General features: G+C 44.7%; 1 protein-coding gene across 2 annotated transcripts in view; it reads left to right on the plus strand.

Moving 5' to 3' along the window:
• The first annotated feature begins 1523 nt into the window (after window positions 1-1523).
• The window catches only part of ARHGAP6 (Rho GTPase activating protein 6), a 479589-nt gene continuing 456728 nt past the window's right edge, over window positions 1524-24384 (plus strand). The window contains exon 1 of one of the 2 annotated variants that reach the window (XM_075914907.1): window positions 1524-2700. In XM_075914907.1, coding sequence (XP_075771022.1) covers window positions 2176-2700 — 525 coding nt within the window. In that variant the 5' untranslated portion in view covers window positions 1524-2175. The remainder of the gene's footprint in view (window positions 2701-24384) is intronic. The other variant, XM_075914901.1, reaches the window with a different exon arrangement.

Raw genomic sequence — 24384 nt, forward strand, 5'->3', positions numbered from 1 at the left:
AGTGGCAGGATAAAGGTCTTTGGGTTTGCAGGAACTAGACACTTGACAATCCTTTCCAGCTGTGCCAGAATTGCACACACAACAGCACAACTGGCAGCCCACTGGGCACCAGCCACTGTAGGTACAGGACTGTCTTCACAGGTGCATCTTATGTGTGTGAGTACCATTGACTTTTCTGCCCAGGGGCCCAGAATTGCTGTTAGTTGGTACAATATAACAAAAAGGGTGCATCTACACAGCAGGGCTTAACTCAAAATAAGCTATGAAAATTGAGCTATGTCAATTGCATAACTTATTTCAAAATAGCTTATTTCAAAATTGGGAGCATCTCCACAGCACTTATTTTGAAATAGAGCACTCTTCCTCCAACTTCCCTTACTACAATGAGGGTTACAGGAGTCAGAGTAAGAAGTCTTCCAGCTTGACAGTATTTCAAAATAACTCACTGCTATGTAGACTCAGACTAAGTTATTTTGAAATAACATTGCTGTGTAGACATACTCCAAAGTGGAGGATTTACACCAGTTGAGAATGATATGTAGAAGGCACTTTGCCTATTGTAGCTATTCCAAGGCCATTAGCTTTCTTTGAAAACATCAAGCTGAAGGAGGCAGCATGCTAATGGAAAAGTATAATTAAGGAGAACAGAGGTCACTTACATTGCAAAATTAGGTTCTATAGCATTTATAAGAGGTGGGAATGAGCCGAGTGATTTGATATGGATGATTTACTGGGCTTTATCCTGTCCGGCATTTGAGGCAATAAGGTAAAAGGAGTATCAGAGGGGCAGCCCTTTTAGTCTGAATCTGCAAAAGCGGCAAGGAGTAATGTGGCACTTTATAGACTAACAGAAGTGTTGGAGCATAAGCTTTCATGGGCAAAGACCACGCATCTAACGAAGTGGGTCTTTGCCCAGGAAAGCTTATGCTCCAACACTTTGGTTAGTCTATAAGGTACCACAGGACTCTTCGCCACTAAGTAAAAGTAAAGTTTTGAAATATCCGCTAACAACTTTTGGAAGCAAATGAACCTTCCCCTACAACAAAATTCTAGCAAATAGAGCACTGGAGTGAAACGTTTCCTTTTATGTCATTTTACTCCTCCCGAAGTAACAACAGGTTCCGTGGAAGATAAGTGGTAAACACCAACGCCACAAACGTTATTCTGCGGAAACCACTGGCCTGGGCGTTTGCCAGGCGGAGTATAACTCAGCGAGAGGGCCAGCCAGTGGAAATCCCACACACGAGAGCAACCCGGCAATCGGGGCAGGGGCAGCCGGGACAGCTTGGCGGGGGGGGCGGGGACGGACAGGAGGGTGTGGAAAGTTCAGGGCACCTGCTGCTAATTCACTCCTGGCCCCGCCTTGGGGTTAGCTCCCCACTCTCGGGAGCCATCCCCATCCCTCCTCACATGCGTTAGAACCGCAGGTGTATCGCAAGCCGGGGGATAAAACCGCCTCTTCCCGAAAACACGTGCAAAGCAAGCCCAGGGCGGGGCAAGCCCTCCGCCATTGTATGCACAGATCGCCCGGCCAGGAAACCCAAGAGCTGTGCCATAGGGACGCTGGCCCCCTGGGCGGGAGGGGGCATTACGAACACCTCCGCTCGTTCCCTTATTCAGACAGGCAGGGTTCACTGGGGGAGGACCATGCCCGTACTTCCCTGACGGTCACATGCCCGGGGAAGTTTCAGCCGCCTTTGCAGACCCCCTCCAACCCCCTCCGCCCTGCAGTAGTTCGCTGGGGGGTGCGGGGAGGCAGCCCCGGACACCCTCCTCTGCCGCCGCGCACGGAGGGGACTGGGCAGATCTCGCTGCCGCGGGGGAGAGACTCTGACAGGCTCGGGAGCGCTGCGCTAAAAGCTCCCGCGGCGGCTGCCTCCTTCCCTCCCCTTTTCTCGGCTCACCCTCTCCCCCCCGCCCCCCCGGCGAAGTGACCGCAGCGGCTGCCCAGCCCCAGGGCGCCCTGCGGCCAGCATGAGCCTCCCGCTGCCTGTGCCGGGACCAGCCCCTGCGGGCTCCACAGCGGCAGCAGCCCGGCGCGGCGCGGGCACCCGCTGAGCGCCCCGCTGCCAGTCTCGGAGTCGGCGCTCGCTCCAGTGGGGCGGCGGAGAGGGGAAGGACACCCGCCCCCTCGCCCCGCACACACATTCCCCGGGGCGCCCGCCCGCCGCCAGCATGTCCGCCCAGAGCCTCTTGAACAGCGTCTTCTCCTGCTCCTCCCCGGCCGCTACCTCCTCCAAGAGCCTCTCCAAGCGGAGGCTCCGCCAGACCCGCAGCCTGGACCCGGCCATCATCGGCAGCTGCAGCCGGGAGGAGGGGGACGGCCCGGCCAGGACGCCCCGAGCCAGGGCAGCGGGCGGCCCCTCGGCAGAGTGCCTCGCCGCCTTCTCCTCCCGCGCCCTGCTGCGCCCGGGGGGCGGCGCGCTCTGCGGCTCGCTCTCCACTCCCAGCACCCCGCTGGAGAAGTCCCCCTCGGGCAGCTTCCACTTCGAGTACGAGTCGAGCCCGCGGGGCAAGAGGAACACGGCCTGGGAGCTGCCCTTCCTGGCGCGCACGCCCTCCGCCTCCGCTCTCAGCGCCCCCGGCGGCGGCGGCGGCCCCAACAGCCTCTTTTCCTCCCCCCGAAAGTGGCTCCAGCAGAGGAAGGGCCAGCAAGCGCCCAGCAGCCACCCCTCCGCCTACATCGTATGGAAATCCCAGGTAGGACGCCCCCTTCCCGCCCAGGCCAGCCGCTGTGCCGGAGAGGCAGCAGGAGGGACCCTCCCCATGAGCTTGGGCTTTCTGAGCACCCCCAACTTCCTCGGATCCCTTCTGTCTGATGACAGGCTGCGGGGGTCCTGCGGGGCGGGTCTCCCTTCGCCCCAGGGGCTGTCCTGCTCCCTCTTATTGGGAGAAGCTCTCTGCTCCTCTCCCTCTTCACGGGGTGCTGAGTTAGCCCAGAGCTCCGCGTTTGCGTTGTTCAGATTTGGGGGAGAGGGGCATTTGGCTCCTGCTTTGGCTGCTGTTAGAGGTCGAAGGGGGAATGAATTGGGTGAATGAGGAGACTGTGGTCTCCCTGGTTGGAGTCTGTAGCAGGTTCCCTTCTTGATCTGTCAGTGAGGCTGGGCACTGGACAGGTTTGGCCGATAGAGTGAGTGCATCTTGAGCGCTCAAGGAGAGTTGTGAGTGGCTGTACGCGACGTTTTCAGCCTTGGCTGAGTCCGGAAAAGATCGGGGGGTAGCGCATATGCGTCTTGCTGTGCGTTCCTTCAGAACTGAGCTATGTGGTCAGTCACAACATTTGAAGTCTGTTCCTAGTATATTTCTCTTGTTCATGTTTGTAGTTGAACCAAACAACGATCCAGCACATACACACAGAATATTAACTGTTCTACGCTCTTCAAAGAACCACAGGTGCCGTTTCATAGATATTTCTTTAAAGAATTAAACTTAGTTGATCTGGGTTGTTGGCAGGGTAAACTTTTGTTTAATGTCTCTAAGCTTCATTCCATATATAGTTGTATTGGGCACATACAACTCTCCCCTCCCACTGTAACACCTCATAAACTTTAATATATAATGGCTACTAACAAGATGGACACAAAGATAATGTGCACACCCACTGATCTCAGTTTATCTGATAACATAGAGTACGTCTAAACTACATGGCTCCGTCGATGGAGCCATGTAGATTTGTTTGTTCGGCAAAGGGAAATGAAGCCGCGATTTAAATAATAGCGGCTTCATTTAAATTTAAATGGCTGCCCCGCTCTGCCGATCAGCTGTTTGTCGGCAGATGGAGACAGTCTGGACGCTCCCCTGCAGACATGAAAGCTCTTTATCGACCTCCCTGGTAAACCTCATCCTACGAGGCATAACGGGGAGGTCGATAAAGGGCTTTCAGGTCGGCGCGGGAGTGTCCAGACTAGTGCACTGAGCCAACAAACAGCTAATTAGCTGTTTGTCGGCTCAGCTCAGCAGCCATTTAAATTTAAATGAAGCTGTGATTATTTAAATCGCGGCTTCATTTCCCTTTGCCGATCAGCCTAATCTACATGGCTCCATCGATGGAGCTATGTAGTTTAGACACACCCATAGATGTGTTAGGGCCACATAAGGAGCCACTGCATTCCAAAACAAATCTAGTTTAACAATATATTTCTTGATTTAGTTTAGATGTCTTATGTGCTATAGTTATCATAATTGGTTGACAAGGATGTTATTAGCTGATTGTAACTGGTTTGAAGATTAAGTATAGCTGTAAATTACTTGTCTATGTCTACACTCCCGGCTTCTTGTGCGAGTAATATGCAAATGAGGCTAAGTGTGGAATATTGCCGGGCTTCATTTGCATACCTAATAAGTCACCATTTTTTTTCAGAAGAGGCTCTTGCGCAAGAAGCCGTTACACCTATTACTTTTCAGGAAGAATGGCATTGCGCAAGAGAGTTTTTCTTGCTCAAGAAGGGGCAATGTAGACACTTCTTCATGCTTAAGAGCCTCTTCTGAAAAAATGGTGGCTCATTAGGTATGCAAATGAGACTCGGCGATATTCCACGCTTAGCCTCATTTGCATATTACTCATGCAAGAAGCCACGAGTGTAGACATAGCCCTTGAGTTTTAGATGTGGCACAAGTTCTCCCTTCTGTTTTTGGTACTTAGTTTATATTTCCTTAACTATTTGTGTTAATAGTTTTTCATGCATTCAAACCACAATTAGAAAGTAGCCTATTTCTATAAGAACAATAAGGTGGAGAGTTAAGGAACATTTCCCACTTTTGAAAAAGAGCTTTGTGTGAGCTGGAAAGCTTGTCTCTGTCACCATTAGAAGTTGGTTTAATTAAAAAATACTACCTCCCCACCTTGTCTCTTTAAGGGCATGTCTATATTAGGAAAATTATTTCAAAATAATAAATCCCAAAATAAGAAAATCAAAATAGAGTGTCCCCACTACAGGAGAGCCTCAAAATTACTCAGAAGCAGGCTCCGTTAATGTGGACGTGCTATCTTGACTTAGAGCCCCAGGAAACACGGGGGAGTAGTTATTTCGAATTACTCTGGGGAGTAGTTATTTTGAAACAGCAGCAGCAGACCACACTAACACTATTTTGAAATAAGCTTTATTCCCCGAGGAAAGCAGGAGTACAGATTTTGAAATAACCATCCCCTTATTTCGAAATAACGGGGTTGGTATTGTGGATGCTCTGCTGCTTATTGCAAAATAAGGGAGTTATTTCAGACCAGAGCAAATAGGGAGACATTCTTCCACTATACATGACCATTTCGATTGCAGCTAGTGAAATCTCATCTATCAGTCTGCTACTGATGTAGAATTCTTAAGTAAAATGTGTAATGTGTGGGTATAATTTGTGGTTCAAAATGAACCTGAAAACTATTACGACAGAGGAATAGAGGATAATTATAAGAACAGAATATAACAGTAAACATAAAAGGTCTCAACATTTGTCAGTGCTGTATGGTGATCAAGAGCTGTCCACTTGGATGAAGAGGAGCGTAGCGATTTTATAGATGGTTTGGAAAATAGAAACATTGAAAGTTTTGATCAGAATTTTGATCCAGAATTTTCTAGATGTGTTCTCATGTTAAATAATTTAGAAGTTATATTAAACAGACCTCAAAGAAAATGTATAGGAGTACCAGTTAGCAAAAACACTAATAATGAGACACTGGGCAAGGTAATCTGGACTTTACATGTACTAAGTTAAGGGTAGAAGTGCATGTGCCCTCTCATGATGATTTCTGAACTGGGAAATAACACTTTCTAGGATAATTAAGGTGCATGTGATTTTCATTCCATAATTGTTTAATCTGGTCCAAGATTTAGTCAGACCATGGATCTCCATGGAGTTCTAGATAGGTAGATCTTTGCATCCCTACCAAGCCCTAGTGAAATCAGTGGGGCTTTGTGGCTGGAGGATGTTTGCATGGAGTTCTTTGTAGGATGGAGATAACTTACAGTGAAACTTCATTGCACTAGATGTATTCCTTTGGCCAGGTCTACACTAACAGAGAACATTGAATCAAGATATGCAACTTCAGTTACATTAATTAGCTGGAGTCGACATACCTTGTTTCAAGTTTCCCCACTGGCATTCCTTGCTCCTTGTAGAAGCAGGAGTACTGGCTGTCAACGGGAGCACCCTCTGAGTTTGATTTTGAATGAGTCTTAACCAAACTCACTAAATCGAACTCCAGAAGATCTATCGTGGCAGCGTTAATCTTTTGATTAGTGAAGATGTGGCTTTAGTCTACAAGCTAAAGAGAAAGGGGGGATTGACTGTGTTGGGTGTATATCCAGCTTTTTAAAAATAATCCTATTTTCCTTCATTAGCTGCTGGTCATGTGAGTTTTTACAACTCAGTTGGATTTAATACTGTTATTTTACAGGTTGCAATTTGATTCCATGAAATTTGAATACTCTATAACTGTCATTTGTAAGGTAAAAGAAACTAATGAATATGTTCATAACTAATCTCCTACATTAGGAGGAAGTCATTTTGGCAAGAACAGTTTGTTAGAGAAACAGATTACATATGTGTTTAATGATACACTTTATAAGGCTGAGACAATATGCATGAAATTTCAGTGCAAATGAAGAGGTTTGAGGAAGCTTCCAGCTGTTCAAAATGCAAGTATAGGCCCCATTTCTTTAAGAAAATACATGTCTGCCCTCCTGAGAAGACTTATAAGGCTTACTAGATCTCTGTGAGGGTGTCAGAATCTATGTGAAATAGGGATGTTAAATATCGGTTAATTGAATAGTTGATTAATCTCATGAATTCTTACTGGTTACTCAACTATTCTATAGTCCCTAGGTCTGGGGCCAGCAGCCAGTGTGCTCCAGCTTTACTTCTGAGGAGCCCCCTGCCACTCTGCATTGCTGCCTCTAATACAGAGGCAGGAGCGTGGGGTGCCAATAGGAAGCTGGTCCATGTTGGGATCCAGTGGGGCGCTGAGCTCCCGGACCTAGCATAAACTGGAGCGAACTGGGCTGCCTGCCTCCTAATGCATTTTAAATGCAGAGCCACAGTGGGGTACGTCCGGGACCTGGCCCAAGCCGGGACTGAGCCAGGTTGCTGGGCAGCCTGCTAAAAAAAAATTACTGGTGGGTGAGGGGTGGGGGAAATGTGTGTGGTCTATACCATTAACCTATAAGCTTTTGCTTACTCGTTAATCAACTAAACTATTACATCCCTAATGTGAAACCCTTGAATGATGGAGTTTCATTTCACCATAGCATTTGCTACAGATGTATGCTGATATGTAGATATATGATTTATGTAAAGATAATATATGTATTTAATAAGCATGTTGGCGTGGAGTTTGAATGTGAAAACTGAAGTGAATGAGATTGCCGAGATATAGGACACCATTCCTGTACACTACTAATACTTGGCAGTTATAGAGCATTTTATATTGTCAAGGTGCTGTGCAAGCATTAATTACCCACTCATAAATTTAGCAATAATTAAAACATACATTTTATATCTTTAACTAAATTAGTAAACTTCTATTTACAGGCAATTCTTGTAATGGGTATTCAATTCTAGTCCCATCAGAAAATTGTTTTAATAAATAGAGGATTTATGAATTATTTCATACCTGTTCTTTATTAAAGATGTATCCCTAGGCTGAGAAATAAAGAATGCTGCTTTTACCATGCAACACCATCTCTGGGACAAAATAAAGTGGTTGACAAATTAGAGTAGAATGACCTGGGTAAACATGAGGTAATTATTTATAACCCTGTAATGAGTACATGTCGTCAGCTTCCCATAGTGCACTCGTCTCCTCCCTCCTCCCCTGCTTGAAAGCAATGGTAAACAGTCTCTTTGCAATCCCAGCAGCGTAAGCATGGACCCCATTGTGGATCCCATTGAGCATCAAAGCATTATGATGATAATATTAACCATGGTGCACCTTATGCTGGAGTATATCCAGAGCATATCCAGGGTCTGCTGGAACAAGGAAGAATCGTGGGAGCCTATGAGCATACTCTTCTGTGAAGCACTTGAGCAACTGGCAAATGCCACCAGTATTGGAACCTCTGAAGCAGAGTGGAATGCTGGTTCTGGTGCCATGGGACAATCACAGACTGTGCGACTGCACAGTTATGCTGTGTACAAAACTTTTGCATGTGTGAGGCCACTTTCCTGGACTTTTGTGAGTTGCTTTCCCCTTCCCTGAAGCACAAAAATACCAGAATGAGACCAGCTTTGACAGTAGAGAAGCGAGTGGCAATAGCCCAGTGGAAGCTTGCAATGCCAGACAGCCACTGGTCAGTTGGGAATCAGTTTGGAGTGGGGAAATTTTCATTGGGGGGCTGTTGTGATTGAAGGCAGTCAGTACCCTTGTGCTTTGGAGCATGTACAGTGGGTGATTCTGGGCACACGTCATCATAATGCAACATCAGCTTCCCATAATGTACTCATCTCCTCCTTCCTCCTCTGCTTGAAAGCAATGGCAAACAGTATCTTTTGGGAGACTTGGAGGACATAGTGGAGGGGTTTGCCACAATGGGGTTTCCTAACTATGGTGGCACAATAGATGGAATGCACATCCCTATCTTAGCACCTGGCCACCTTGCCAAAGAGTACATAAATCACAAGGGGGTAATTCTTGATGGTTCTGCAAGCGCTGGTGGATCACTAGGGCCATTTCACTGACATCTGTGTGGGATGGTCAGGAAAGGTTCATGACATGCACATCTTTAGGAACTCTTGCTTCTTCAGAAAGCTGAAAGCTGGAACTTTCTTCCCAGACTGGAAAATTACCATCGCAGGCATTGAAATGCCAATAGTGATCCTTGGCGATCCAGCCTACCCCTTGCTTCTGTGGTTCATGAAGCTGTATACGAGCAGCTGGGATCACAGTAAGGAGCAGTTGAACTATAGGCTGAACAAGTACAGAATGGTGATGGAATGTACTTTGGGGCATTTAAAGGGAGGGTTCTGCAGTCTAGTGACTAGGTTAGACCTCAGCGACAGCCTGCTGTGGACTCATAATATTTATGAAGGTAAGAAGTAAGTTATATAGCAGGGTGAGGAATTGAGGCACAGCACCTAACCAGGGATCTTGAGCATTCAGACACCAGGGGGGAAAAGGAGAGCAAAGCGAAGGACAGTGCAAATCGGAGAGGCTTTGAAAGAGTTTTATGAATGGCCAGCTTTGAGAGTCATGCATGTTGCTCTCAGTGAGGTGCCCCTGCATTCAGTGTGCTTGCCTGTAACCTTCCCCTACCCTTCAATACAAGCAATAAAGAGACTATTGTTCAGAAATCATGCATTTTTTATTTAGGGAACGCAGCAGGAACAGAAAAAGAAATACATGTTGGGAGTTGGGGAGGAGAGGATCACAAGTGTCAGAAAGACAGCCTTTTGCTTTGGGACGCATTCCTGGAGGTTAAGTGCTCTTGACCTTACTCCCCACCCCTCTCCTTCTAGGGCCCTTAGGAGAGGAGGCTATGGAACTTGGTGAGGAGGGAACGTTGGACTACAAGAGCTGAAGGGGGTGCTTGGGCACGTAGGCATCCTGGAAAGCTGCTGTGCAATCCATCACATCCTCCATGGTCTTCCAGCCTGGTACTTGTCCAGTTCCCTGCACGCTCTCCTATCCTCACTCTCTGTGTGCATCATACTTCTTCAGTTGCTTATGCGTTTCCTGCTCAGGTGGATGGATTGTGTTTGATCCTTGAACATGTCATCCCTCATTCATTTTTGCCTGTCGCTTTGTGCCAGCTGGACAGCTGGCAGGCTGTGGGGAGTGCACAGCATGGTTGCTGCTGTTCCTGCTCTAAAGAAAAGTGAAGGGCAGACTTTACAGGCAATGCACTGTGCAGTGTAAATTCTAATCTGTTGGCATAAAAGGGAAGTCTTCTGTCTAGATACAATAAGGATGGGTTATGTACAAGGTATGGTTATGCTTTTAAGTGACCACTGTGCAGCAGATATACCTCAGGGTTCTTAGGGGAGCGGCTGTATTCAGTTTGGTGGCATGCATGGTAGGGGGCAGGCTAGGGCTTGAGCTTGTGGGAACAGGAGGTCTGAGCATTGAGGCAGGGCAGGGGCTCCCATAGTGCCCTTGTGTTTAGCACCCCCCATTTGCCAGGAGAGTACGACATTCCCTTCCTGGAGGGCCATACAGATGGGAGGGAGGAAAGAGTCCAGGCATGGTGACAGGGTCATGTGTTTGGTACCCCCTCTGATTTCTGGGGGAATGCAACTTTCCCTTTCTGCAGGACCATGCAGGTGGGAGGAGGATAAGGATCCAGTTGTGGCAGCAGGGCATGGGCTCCCCTAGCACCCATGTGTTAGGCACCCACCCGTTTGCTGGGAGAGTGCAACTTTCCCTTCCTGCAGGACCGTAGAGGGGTCCTGGGCGTGGCAGCAGGGCAGGACAGAAGCTCCTGGCTTCCTTGGGGATGAGCAAATGGAGGTTTACTGCGGAGGCATCAGCTAATAGCTTTCCCTGCTTCTTCCAGGTTGCCATGCGTGATATCAGTCTTCTCTGAATCACACAGAGTGATAGGGAGCAGATGCTGTTTGACTGGCCAGAAAAGTGGACCTTATGCTGCAAAGCTTTGTGCTGCAATGACACCAGACCCCTTACCGCTGGCGTGGCATGGAAAGGTGTCCAACTGTGGAGGATGGAATAAGGCAGCCCTCCCCAGACACCTTGTGAGAAGGATGAAAGAGTTCCTCTAGGAGAACTTTATGGAGATGTGCAGGGAGGATTCCTGTTCCTTCTCCATACACGTGTAGGCAGAGTGGCCACCTCGGATCACACTTGTAGCATGATGAAAAATGTGAATTCACTAGAAGAGCCATCCCTGGGATCAGTGCCCAGCTGCAAGATGTCCTGGGAGGAGGGTATTGGCTCCAAAGTTATTAAAAGGTCATGGCTGTTGGTGACATAGGTTAGCTTGCTCACCTGTTGAACACTCTCTTCCTCCCCCTTATCCAAACTGATGCCCATGGCTGCTAGAGGAGTGTCTTGGGAGGAATCCAAGCACTGGCTATGGAAGCTGGTCGGGTTCCCCCCCCTGCTCTCCCCAAGGATCGCATGCAGATGCTCATAGAAGTGGCATGTTTGCAGCGATGATCCAGACTGTCTGTCATCCTCTTTTGTCTTCTGGTACAACTGCCTCGGTTCCTTTATTTTCATGCAGCACTGCTGGACATCCCTGGCATATCCTTTCTCCTCCACGCTTTTGGATCTTGGCATATATATTTGCATTCCTTTTGCTTGTTCATAGTTCTGCAAGAACAAATTCCTCTCCCCACACATCACAGAGGTCCAGGATCTCCTCCATGTTGGTGCTTATCCGTGACCCTGGAAACTATGATCAGGTGTGCTGCCTGCTCTGAGGTCTGCTCACCACACTGGCCACACAGGAAATTAAATTAAAAATTTCCTGGTGCTTTTCCTATTTACCTGGAGAACAGTAATATTGAAAATGCTGGCCAGAGCAGTCACCGTGGGGTACTGTGGGACACCTTCCAGAGGCCAAGAACATCAGCTTTCACAGCACTACGTCTGCACTACAGTAAAGTTGACCATGCATGGTCAAATTTAGCGTCACTCCTCATTAAAGCAGAAGTGCAGAAATCCACTTTTAATGGCCCTTAATCGATGCAGTGGAGTTGGCGGGGTGGACTTATTCTTTAGAAAATTGACCTAATCCAGCTAAGTTTGACCTAAACTCCCAGTGTAGACCAGGCCTCATTGTGGATGGCCCTCCCTAATGAATACCTCCAGGGTACTCTACTGCTGTTTAGAGCTTTTTAAAGCAGCAACACAGTGAAAACAGGTATTATTTTTGCCAGTTTTCCTGATGCCTGTCGGATTCTGAAAAGAACCATAGCAAAAAACATAGGCAAAACTATGAACAAAACTAGAGGCACTGGAGCTGCCTATCTATACACTCGGGAGGACAACACTGCATTAGTTTTCAAGAAATTGTGAAATAATTAATCATAAGGGCTGATAACTTAAGACATGATTTTTAGAAGACTTGACTCCCACAAATCCAGTTGAAGTTAGTGGGAGCTCTGCACCTCTGAAAATCCGTCTCTTAATATCTAAAAACTTAATTCTGTTGACAGTGATGACATCAGCCCCTAATTGTCCCCTCACTTTCCAGCATTTTTTACTCACTTTGATGGTTAGGGAATGGTATTTTTAAGCTTAGTGCTCAGGAGTTTGAGCATCTGTCTATGAGTCTATTTGTTCAAGAACTCCTAAAGGGCAAGAGCTAGGACCACCACATTCAGTATGCAGCTTCTTATCCTAATTTAAAGCAAGGTCAGGATTTGATTGTGACAGGACAGTGGTATGTGCCTGGAATGTGATTTTCTCATCAAATGGAAAGGAAGGGCTCTGGTAACAGGGACAGTTATATTGTATAATGACCACAGGGGGGCAGGAAAGAGCCAGAGATGGGGACTGGGGCACCTATAAATCCATTGGGGAGGCAGGGGTGGAGAAAGGGACAGGGCTATCTATTATATATTTGAAAAAGTTTGTTTGTGTGTGTCTGTCCCCCAGCCAGGGGACATACACCCCTTCTCCATCTGTGCCCCACTATAGCTGCAGCGGCCATGGACAAGTGCTTATCACCTGGCCCCAAGCTGCTGTGGTGAGAAAGGGCTTTCCCAAGGGCAGCTTGCATATTGAACCCCTCATCTCCAGTCCCACTCCAGAGAAAAACAAAAATTATTTGAGTTAAGGACTCAAGCAACGTGAGGTAAATCTAGTAATGTATAAAGAAGATCTGAAAGCAGTATGTTTGTGTCTTAAATATTCTGAAGCTTCCTTATTCTGAAAAAATCAAAGATGGGTTATTTAATCTGTAGCAAAGGCATTCTTTCTCCAAAGTTTTCATCCGGCATTAGAATTGGAAAGATGTTAACATGACAGCCTTCCTCTTGGTAGCCACATCAAGGATAGAACTGGGAGAGATGGCTAAAGCCAGAACTGAAGAGGTAATGCTCCCTAGGTTGTCGCTGTAGAAATCCTCTGCAGGTCAGAATTTCCTCAGCTACTTTTCATTCAGGCTCCTATAGAGTCTCAATAATAATCATTCTCCAGTTGCCATGGTGTAGCAGACCTGAATTTTTATTGTAAAACAAACAACAAAACCCTTTAACACTTCTGTCACAAGCTTTTCAGTTCTCCTAATTATAAAAAACTTGGTGCAAAAAAAAGTACAAGTCCACCTTTTTTTATACTTTCTTTACTTTCTCTTTTAACATATAGTGTAATATCCAAGAACGTAAAGAATGTGTGTTGTGATTGGAACAAAGCTGCTCTTTTGAAATGTAATTCTTGCGCTTCCTGAGTTACATTCATTTGGGCTGAATGAGGGGATGGGAGGAGAGGAAACCAAATGCTCCTCCTGCTTAACAGTAACTAAAGGAGGGGCAAAGAAGGCAAATTGAGATTCAAATTACAAGACCCTTATTAGCCAGAAGCTGATATTCAAGGCTCAATTTTGCAAGGTGTAGAGCACTCTTTCAAACTAGCAAAGCACTCAAGGCTGTGCTTTACTTTAAGCAAGTTAGTAATCCCACTGAAGACACAGATATTTGAAAAAAATACATTTTTGTTAATTTCTTTCAATTACATATCTTCTAAACGATTACTGTGGTTCTGTCCCCGTCCCCCCCCTTCACCATGGTTAATGTCTATACAAATACAGGAACTGCAGGAACTAATTTTTCATGTGACTTCAACTTTTCCAACAATATCTCCTGCAAAGTAGATGTATGTTCCACTATGTCTGAGAGAAAGGGGTGTTAAATAATTGGGCAGATAATGCTGCCTTTGAGTCTTATTGCAACTCTGAGAGCTTCCCCTGCTGGATGTTTTTTGGATGTGTTTGGATCTAGTACAACACAACAACAAATCCTCAGTAGTTCTTGGTTTACTGGGGCTAGGCAAATTTTTTAGACACTGCAATTCTAGCTCTGTCTCTCTAGGCACACACTCGAGGTGGTGGCTCTGTTTCTGACACCCCTCAACTCTGGGAACCTGCAGTCCAATTGACTAGGGAACCATCAAACTAGTTCTGGTTCTCCCTGTGTTATCTTCATGGTCAGCCTACATTCCCCTTCAAGCATCAGAGTCCTCATCAGGTGTTCTGTTTTGTATCACCCACCTGAAGACAAAGGAGGTGAAATAATATTTTCTATTGGACCAACTTCTCTTTGGTGAGAGAGACAAGCTTTCAAACTCCACAGAGCTTTCCCAGAGCAGAAAGAGTTGGAAAACATGTCTCTTTCACTAACAGAAGTTGGTCTAATAAAAGATATTACCTCACCCACATTGTTTCCTAACTTTTACATTGTCAGATTTCCTTGACTGTCATGAAGGGATACATTTGAATGTCAATGTGGTGTATGAGGATATAAATGTGTAGCTCATATGGATGAACATTTGTTCAGAAATTTAGAATATACTCCAAAGGTGTAAATAAATGTTTGCAGAGTTAAATTCAATTAAAAACGGTATAATCTTTCATTTGAGCCCAAAGATCATGCAACTCCAAAACATGCAACTTATTTGTTGGACCCTGTCCACGGTGGTGTCACAATGACTGAACCAGCATAAATATAGCTATAAAATAGAGGCTGTAATGTTTCAAGCCACTTTTCCTACGTTATTTTTAGTTTTTAATGTTTAGTTATCAGTGTGTGTTCAGCCATTATTTTATTAAACAGTTGTTTGCAGCACTGGCCTTTTGTATCTCTGAAAGATTATTTCAGTTTATTTTCTCTCTTTTTAGAGTAATTTTGTGAGAAACCAGTCATGAGCATTCTCTTCAGTTTTTATTTGCCGGTCCCTTTCTCTCTCTCTCTGAAAGAGCTAAAAATATTTCTCTTACAGGAAATGTTTTTCATTCTGTTATGTCTTTTGCTTCCCAAATTACTTCTAATTTATAGAATAAACCTTTTGGAATTGTATTCTCATAAGAGCATATTCACAATAGAATCTTTTGGATATGCTATCCAAGAGATCTCACCTTCTCTTGCTTTCAGAAAAGATGCAGTTTTACAGTGACTTTTAGCACTGGGAAAAGTTGATGCTGACAGGAAATATGAAAGTTTAAAGATGAAGAGGAAAATTAAATTGTGTATAGTTGCTCAAAGATAATAAATCTGCAGTAACTTAAATTTATAATCTTTTTATGACATGCTTTTGTAAACAATGAAGAAAGGGTTTTGTGGTTTTTTGTTTACTGTTTTAAATGAATTCTGGCTGCACTTGGGATCATAATCGAATTAATGTAGTTTTATTTTGAAAGCATGTGTGTATATATAGAAAGACTCAACCCTCCTGATAACATCCTGTTTGGAAGTTGAATATGTTTGGCTGTTTTCATGTGAGAGAGAGAGAGAGAGGGAGGGAGAGAGAGGGTGTGGGGATATACTCAAGTCCCAAAGATCCTATTCTGCACTACAGTACAACTGTGATTGTTACAAGTTGAAGTTTGTGAATTTTTTTCTAACAAAACACACAGTTTGACTTCTGTGAGCCATCTTTACTGCCTTGCACATGTATCTCAACCATGTTTTTGTGTCTGCATCTTTGGCTATGTCTATATTGATGGTGACAAGGAGTCCTGTGGCACCTTATAGACTAACAGATGTATTGCAGCATAAGCTTTCGTGGTCTTTGCCCATGAAAGCTTATGCTCCAATACATCTGTTGGTCTGTAAGGTGCCACAGGACTCCTTATCACTTTTGCAGATCCGGACTAACACGGCTGCCCCTCTGATATATTGATGGTGGTATGTACCCTAAAGACACTGTAGACACCCCTAGTTTGGGTATAAATACCAGTGTATATACCACGAGACACTGCTTAAGTGAATAGGATACAGACATGCTACAATCTTAAGGCATATAATGCACATGGCTCTCTCTGCGCTCAAACAGTGCTTCCGCCTGTCGACCCTGCTGTATTTAGCAGCATAGCGTCAAGCTGCCAGAGCCTTTCCCCTATCTCAGAGAAGGACTCCAACAGCTGGGAAAGGCTCCATCAGCTCCCTACTCCTAGAGCCATTCTCTGCCACAGGTTGCTGCCAGAGTGTTTCCTTACCACTGTGGTCTCCAACCTTTTTAAGCACAAGATCACTTTTTGAATTTAAGTCAGTCCAGGATCTACCTCAAACCCAAATATCGCTGCCCTACCCCTTCTCCAAGGCCTGGCCGCTGCTCCACCGCTTTGCTGAGGCCCTGCCCTCCTCACTGTGAAGATGGGCTATAGGAAAGGGGGCTAGAGTGACATCAGTGCTCCCTGCCTCTGTCTCCCCTACCCTGCACAACAGGTAGGAGGCTTCCAGGGGCGGCTCTGAGCAGGAACAGAAGGGCAGATGCAGTGCTGGTTCTTGATAGCCTCCTAAACGGCATTGCCGACTGGGCCATTAAAAGTCTATTCAGCAGTGAAGTAGGGGCTCAGGGTTAAGGCAGGCTCTTTCTCTGTCCTGAGACTGCATCGCTCCTGGAAGAAGCTGCACTTAAGCGAATGGATGGCCATGGAGCCTCCACATGCTGCTCATTCCCCCAATGCTGGCTCGGCAACTCCGATTGGCTGGGGACCATGATGAATGGGAGCTGCAGGGATAGTGCCTATGGATGCAAAGGCCACGTACAGAGCCTCCGTGGCCGCCCGTTTGCCTAGGGGCCACAGGGACCTAGCAGCTGCTTCCTGGGAGCTGCAGTAAGGGCAGCAGGGGCCCCAAACTTTCTCTGGTACTCCTCATCCTTGCCCCAGCACTGAGCTCCCTTCAGTACTTAAATTCCCTCCCAGAGCTTGCATCCTTCATTGCCTTCTATACCCCAAACTCCTGGGCCAGCCCAGAACTCTCTCCTGCACCCCAAACCTTTCATCCTAGATCCACACTAATAATGCGCACACAGTTGGGAGGAAGGAAGAGTGAGCAATAGATTTCATAGATGTAGTTAGAGGCGCCTGCTTTCCTGGATTGACTCTCAGCATCTGCCTTGTGGTTCCCAATCACTAGTTTGTATCCTACCTCTGACCCTCTGGTATTCTAACCAGCCTGACTCAGGTTCTTGACTTGTGATTCTTAGTTCCAGGTCATCAACTGCATCTGATCTTCTAATACCCTGACCCAGGCAACTCTTAACTCCTGTCTTGTGGATGTGAACTCTGGCTCTGTGATGGATATGAGGAGGGCTGGCCAGCTTTTGCTGACTAAAGGGTTAAACTCAGGTAGCGAGGGGATGTTGGCAGGGAGCCAGGGGAACCAATGGGAGAAGGTGTTGAAATTTAAATTAGAAGATATACCTGCCTGCTGTTTTCCTTTGTGTGAGTTTTAAGCCAGGAGCTGGGGAAACAAAATGAATTGACTTGCAGCACCTTAAAGATTAACAAAACTTGTAGATGGTATCATGAGCTTTTGTGGGCACTTCTTCAGCTGAATGGAGTTATTAAAGGTCCAGTTTCTAAATAAATAGGGGATGCGAGGAGTGGGGGATGGGAGAAAAAGAAGTTAAAAAAGGAGGGAAAGAAATAGTCAGTTGGAATATCCATGCAACATGAAGCTGATGGAGAAGGTGCAAATTGTTCTTAAGTACCCATTGTTTGTTTTTTTATGTCATTAGGATGTGGAATGTAGTGGGCCATCTAGCCAATGTGGTTATTCATCAGACCTTTGTGAATACCCCTCTGAAGCAAGATGAATTGAACCAGGTAGAACTACCATGCTTACAAGAAATACTGGGCATGGAAATGGACTGGATTTTAAAGCACGAATCTCTAAGTAGATAGGGAATGAAATGTCTATTTAGACGTGATCAGGTTCTTTGTTTTGTTTTGTAGTTTGATTAAACTTCTCTGTGCTAAGTCCATGTTCCTCCCCTCTCCCATATACCGAATTAAGCTGAATCCCAAAGATACAATTCTCTGTGTTTTAATCTGTTATTTTCTCAGTGGCTCTGTAACACCTAGCAACTTAGTATGCTTTACCAAGTATGTATTTTTGTTTTGTTAAAAACAAAATCCACCTTTTTAAGGCAATGATTTGATTCTTGTGTCCTGGAATGTAATAGGAGGTCTGTGTGTGCATGCTTAGGCCTGAGAGGTCAGATATCAGAGATTGCAGATTGTTTTCTCTTCTCTCCCCCTCCCCCAAGCTCTCTTGTGGTAAAAGAGCTTTCGGGTACCCATCTGGAAGAAATTCAGGTGCTTTCTTCTTGGGTCGAAGAAGAAGGGGGTTTTCACTTGATATGGCAGCCTATCTCCCAAAGCCAAGGAATCTGTGAAAAGATTTTTAAGGGGAGATTTTTAAGCAGAAGCCTATACAGGCAAGAGTATAGGCCTTGCGGGCCCCCACCTTCTGCACTCAGAGTGCCAGACTGGGGAATAGACTTGACAGGCTCTGAATATGAGGCCTGGCTGACCACAGACTGTGGGGAAATCCTATCTATATTGTACAAATGGGGAAAAAGAGTTTTGAACCATTTGTCAATCTAAGGTGAAACATGGCTAGTTCTCATGGTTATTGTGGATTGCTGCCCCCAAGTCAGAGCAGTTAGCCAATATTTGTTGCCTTGTTGGGTTGCTTTTATTGAAAGGAGAAAATGAAGAGAGTCAGGTGTTCCTTTGGTGCAGTCCTGTTGATTTAGAAAGTACACAAAGTCCTGTTTTCCCGAACACAGTGGCTACGTCTAGACTGGCATGATTTTCCGCAAATGCTTTTAACGGAAAAGTTTTTCTGTTAACAGCATTTGCGAAAAAGAACACCTAGATGGGCACGGATGCTTTTGTGCAAAAGCACTTTTTTGCGGAAAAGCGTCCGTGCCAATATAGACGCGGTTTTGCGCAAGAAAGCCCCGTTTTCGCCATCGGGGTTTTTTTGTGCAAAACAGTTCTCAGTTGTCTACACTGGCCCTCTTGCGCAAAAGCATTTGCACAAGAGGGCTTTTTCCCAAACAGGAGAGTAATTGTATTTGCTCAAGAACACTGACTTTTGCAGAAAAACTTGCCAGTCTAGATGCAGCCAGTAAGAATCCAATAAGAGGAGATACTTTCCTTGTTCAGAAATCCAAGTTTATTTTCCAATTAGGTTCTTTTGGTCGTAGAATTATCTCTTGATTTCCTTCCAGGGTCAAACTCACAGTTCCCTGGTGTTCTCCTGTGTGGTTTTGACAGACAGACAACTTTACCAATCAATGTCCCAGCCCTGCATTTGCACTTAGTCCCAAGGAAACACTTTTTATTATCCCTTGTGGGCTAGTGACTTAGGTGGTGGCCTCTGTTTTTTCAGCTATCTGTAAACAAAGGGGTTTTTAATTGCTCTCTTATTTAGCCTTAGTGGAGGACTGCTTCAGGAGGGCTCATAGATAACACATGCTTGCTAGCAGACACTAACACCCTCCAACATAACAGCATTAAGTATGCTAGGAACTGATTACACCCTTAGGGTGCATTTAGACTGGCATGATTTTGCGCAAATTCTTTTAACGGAAAAGTTTTTCCGTTAAAAGTATTTGCGAAAGAGAGCATCTATACTGGCATGTGCCTTTCCGCAAAAGATTTGCTTTTGCGCAAAAGCATCAGTGCCGGTATAGACACTCTTGCGCAAGAAAGCTCTGATGGCCATTTTAGCCATCGGGCTTTCTTGCGCAAGAAATTAACTTGGCTGTCTACACTGGCCCTCTTGCGCAAGAATACTTGCGCAAGAGGGCTTATCTCTGAGCGGGAGCGTTGGAATATTTGCGCAAGAACCACTGATTTTCTACAGTACAAAGTCAGTATTCTTGCACAAATACTCGCGGCCAGTGTAGACAGGCAGCAAGATTTTGCGCAAATGCGGCTGCTTTAGTGCAAAATCTTGTCAGTCTAGACGCACCCTTGGTGAAAATAGTAGCATAGACTGGGCCTAAAAGTAGTTTTCGGAGAGCAGGAAGAGTTGTAGTTACCAGTTTTGTGCATAATCAGGGGATATGGGACTCTGTTATAATTTCCTTATAATAATAACACCAGATAAGTAAATAAGAATGGAATTACAATTACTGCCACATTTTTAAATAGATATTGTAAGTACAGATTAATTAACTTGCCCTACAAAAGTGGGAAAAACTGTGCCCTTCTGTCACTCTGTGTTTCTAAGGCAACTAACCATTTTGGTCCTTGGTCTGATTTTTTTTCCTGAATGTGATTCATGTTAGCTAATGTATTGTGAAATTATATGTTCCTTAAGGAAGCATGATATATGCAGCAATACATCATCCAACACTTTCTCCGTAGTTTTAATGTAAGTATTAGACAGTGGAATCAGGAGAATGTGTGTTGTACTGTCATAATTTATTAATGCCCATAAGTTGACAACAGAAAGTGTCTGGGATCCAATATAAATGTTATGATGCTCTGCATCATATTTCCAACTGAATATTGAATCTAGTAAAAAGTCCTGGCACTTATCTTCAAAGTTCTTAAATGAGCTGAGGTTTGACTGTGTCAGTGCTGCTTTTCCCTCTCCTTAAATTCAAAAATATGGGGACCAACAGGTAAGATGCATCTGGCAGGATTGAATATGAGGCTTGCATACTTGCTCCTGCAGCTCTGCTGGACAAGGTCAGCATGAAAACCGTGCTTTGATCCCTTCAAAAGCACAGTGCACCTCACCTCTGTTTGTCTCTGTTTCTGCAAGGGAAGATTTGTGCAATCTGGCTAATAAGCTCCCTCTCTTTTCTAATGGTGGCCTGCACAGCAGAACTTCCTACCCATTTTCCAGCACTACTGCAGCTATATAGATTTTAGTGTCCAGGCTCAGGCATTTTCAGCACAACATTATAAAGACTAGAAAGCCTGAAGTCTAATCTACAGCAGTGTTAGTGTAGGTGCAGCTGCACTATTGCCTGAAAACAGGTTTTTTCTATTTTAGACTTTCCCATAGATAACACCTTGTGGGGACAGAGACATATTAGTGAAAGACATTCACTCTGAGGGGGCTATAAAGAATTTAATCTAAGGAGGATGATATTGATGTTAATCATCCTTGGTCTTGCTTCTCCCCAAATTGCCCCTTGTCTGACTAAAATTAATATAAAAAAGCTTACACACAAATGCTGATTTGATAATCTTTTACACACTAGCTGCACCAGAATAAATGACTCCAGAAGGTACATGGCAGGAGAAAATAAGTTCCTTCATATTTGGCAGCTAGATATAATAGTGATTAATGAAATATACATAATTTGTATATAAATAGCAGGAAGCTTCATTTCTGACACTTGGGGTGTGTCTAGACTACATGCCTCCTTCGACGGAGGCATGTAGATTAGCCAGATCGGAAGAGGGAAATGAAGCCGCGATTAAAATAATCGCGGCTTCATTTAAATTTAAATGGCTGCCCCGATCTGCCGATCAGCTGTTTGTCGGCAGATCGGGGGAGTCTGGACGCGATGCCCCGACAAAGAAGCCTTTCTTCATCGACACAGGTAAGCCTCGTGAAACCAGGTTTACCTGTGTCGATGAAGAAAGGCTTCTTTGTCGGGGCATCGTGTCCAGACTCCCCCGATCTGCCGACAAACAGCTGATCGGCAGATCGGGGCAGCCATTTAAATTTAAATGAAGCCGCGATTATTTTAATCGCGGCTTCATTTCCCTCTTCCGATCTGGCTAATCTACATGCCTCCGTCGAAGGAGGCATGTAGTCTAGACACACCCTTGGATTACAACTTTCCACTCTTCCCAAATTATTTCAGTCATATGTCAAACTGAATGTGTCTGAGTGACTGCAGTGCAGGAGGAATGAACCTTATCAGAGGAAGGCCTATGTTGAGAGAGGTGTCTCAGCTCACTCTTCTCAGAGGCAACTTGTGGTCGCATTTTTGGGGAAATCCACTGTTGCTTTGCTGCTGCACTTGATGGTAGCACAAATGTAAAAAGAATATGGATGATTCTGAAAAAAATTCTGAGGACTCCTTTGTTTTCTGATTTGTCAAAGTTGAACTGTTTTATGGAGACTATGCAATATAGGCAAAAGTTCTGGTGGAACTCAGGCAGTGGTCTGATTGAACTCAGCCTGCCAAGTATGTTTCAAAACGTGCCTACTTTCCTGCCAGCTCACTTTCGTGGCTCTTCAGCAGCCCATCTACTAGACTGCATCACTAGAGCCCTGCAAATCTGCAAATATCGCAGCTCATTTTTGCAGATATAGATGTGGATATGGATAAAAATTTTATATCTATGCAGGGCTCTGTGTGTCAGAGTTAAGGATCTTAGGGCATCCACAGTGCTAAGGCAGACTAAAGACATCACAGTGCTAAGGCAGTGCTAAGAGACTCTTCAGATTGCTGGAGTTTGATCATAACACAGCTAAGCCAAATATTGAAATGAACTGCAAAATGGAATTACCTTTCTCCATGCAGCTCTCTTGCTTTGTGTTTTATATCTTGTCTCCTTGTGCTCAGGGCAGGTCTAATCAACAAAGTGCCAAACCTACCTGTTTACAAGAGGTGGAAGTATTATTTGGAGAGTGCTTCTGAATACCCAACATAAACTATACTCTGTGTGTATAATGGCAGCTTAATTTTGTATGACTTTCATTCAAACCATCATCCAAAATGTTTTTTTTCAGAGGCAAAAAATAAAATTAGAGAAATAGAACACACAGGGAAAAATATTCCAAGGTGTTTGAAAGGGAAAAAAGTTCTTTTCAGCTAAGATTTGAACTGAGAATTTCAGCAGGTATTTAAAAAAAGAGGTATAATATGATAATGCATAGTGGTGTCTTATTATATTTCCCACAGCAACAGTTTAACCTCAGTTTGACCTTGAAATTTACACGCTAATTGGGACACTTATGTAATTGGGAACAGCTAAAGTTAAACTAAATAGAATTTGGAAGAAATGGGCTCAGAGAGAACAAGAACCAAATTGACTTGCTGAAGCGTGTGCTTCCACAGTTCTGTTTAAAAGTAGCACCCTTCATGATTTAATACTGTTTTGTTTTGAGCTTCCAAAATATGTTTTGTATACAACAGGGCTACGTCTACACTGGCCCCTCTTCCGGAAGGGGCATGTAAATTTCACGAGTCGTCGTAGGGAAATCCGCGGGGGATTTAAATATCCCCCGCGGCATTTAAATAAAAATGTCCGCCGCTTTTTTCCGGCTTTTAAAAAAGCCGGAAAAGAGCATCTAGACTGGCCCCGATCCTCCGGAAAAAGTGCCCTTTTCCGGAGGCTCTTATTCCTACTTCAAAGTAGGAATAAGAACCTCCGGAAAAGGGCACTTTTTCCGGAGGATCGGGGCCAGTCTAGACGCTCTTTTCCGGCTTTTTTAAAAGCCGGAAAAAAGCGGCGGACATTTTTATTTAAATGCCGCGGGGGATATTTAAATCCCCCGCAGATTTCCCTACGACGACTCGTGAAATTTACATGCCCCTTCCGGAAGAGGGGCCAGTGTAGACGTAGCCCAGGGTTTTCCATGCTGTTTTTCCCTCTTCAGTAATGATTTCAGTAAGTCTGCAATTTTCTGGCAAAGTTCTATAAAGTGAGTTAAATGTGGCTTCCAACGTAGTATATGAAATTGATTTAATGATCTCATTAAAACAAAATCTTAATTGCAGGGGACCTTAGTCATGCATATTTCTTAATCTTAGGATTTCTTTGATTAGCTGCTTATTTCCTAGGTTTTTTTCCTTCTACCTACTTCCTTTTATTTTAGCTATACAGTCATAGTGTATAGGTATCTGTTCCTCTCTGCCTACTTCTGTATCCATTCATGAAATCCTGACCAGGATAAGGACAAGACTTAAGTCATTCCTGTCTCTCTAACATAAGAACGTAAGAACAGCCATACTGGGTCAGATCAAAGGTCCATCTAGCCCAGTATCCTGTCTGCTGATAGTGGCCAATGCCAGATGCCCCAGAGGGAGGGATCACAACAGGCAATCCTCACATGATCCCTCCCCTGTCTCCCACTTCCAGAGAAACAAAGGCTAGGGACACCATTTCTATCCATCCTGGCTAATAGCCATGGATTGACCTATGAATCTTTTTTGAACCCTGTTAAAGTTCTAGCTTTCATTGCATCCTCAGGCAAGGAGTTCCACAGGTTAACTGGGCACTGAGTGAAGAAAAATTTCCTTTTGTTTGTTTTAAACCTGCTACCTGTTAATTTCATTTGGTGACCCCTAGTTCTTATATTGTGGGACTAAGTAAATAACATTTTTGTATTCACTTTTTCCATATCAGTCATGATTGTATAGACCTCTATCATATCCCCACTTCGTCTCCTCTTTTCTAAGCTGAAAAGTCCAAGTATTTTTAATCTCTCTTCATATGGGACCTGTACCAAACCCCTAACCATTTTTGTTGCCCTTTTCTGAACCTTTTCCAATGCCAA

This window comes from Pelodiscus sinensis, chromosome 1, assembly GCF_049634645.1.
Source record: "Pelodiscus sinensis isolate JC-2024 chromosome 1, ASM4963464v1, whole genome shotgun sequence".
NCBI lineage: Eukaryota > Metazoa > Chordata > Testudines > Trionychidae > Pelodiscus > Pelodiscus sinensis.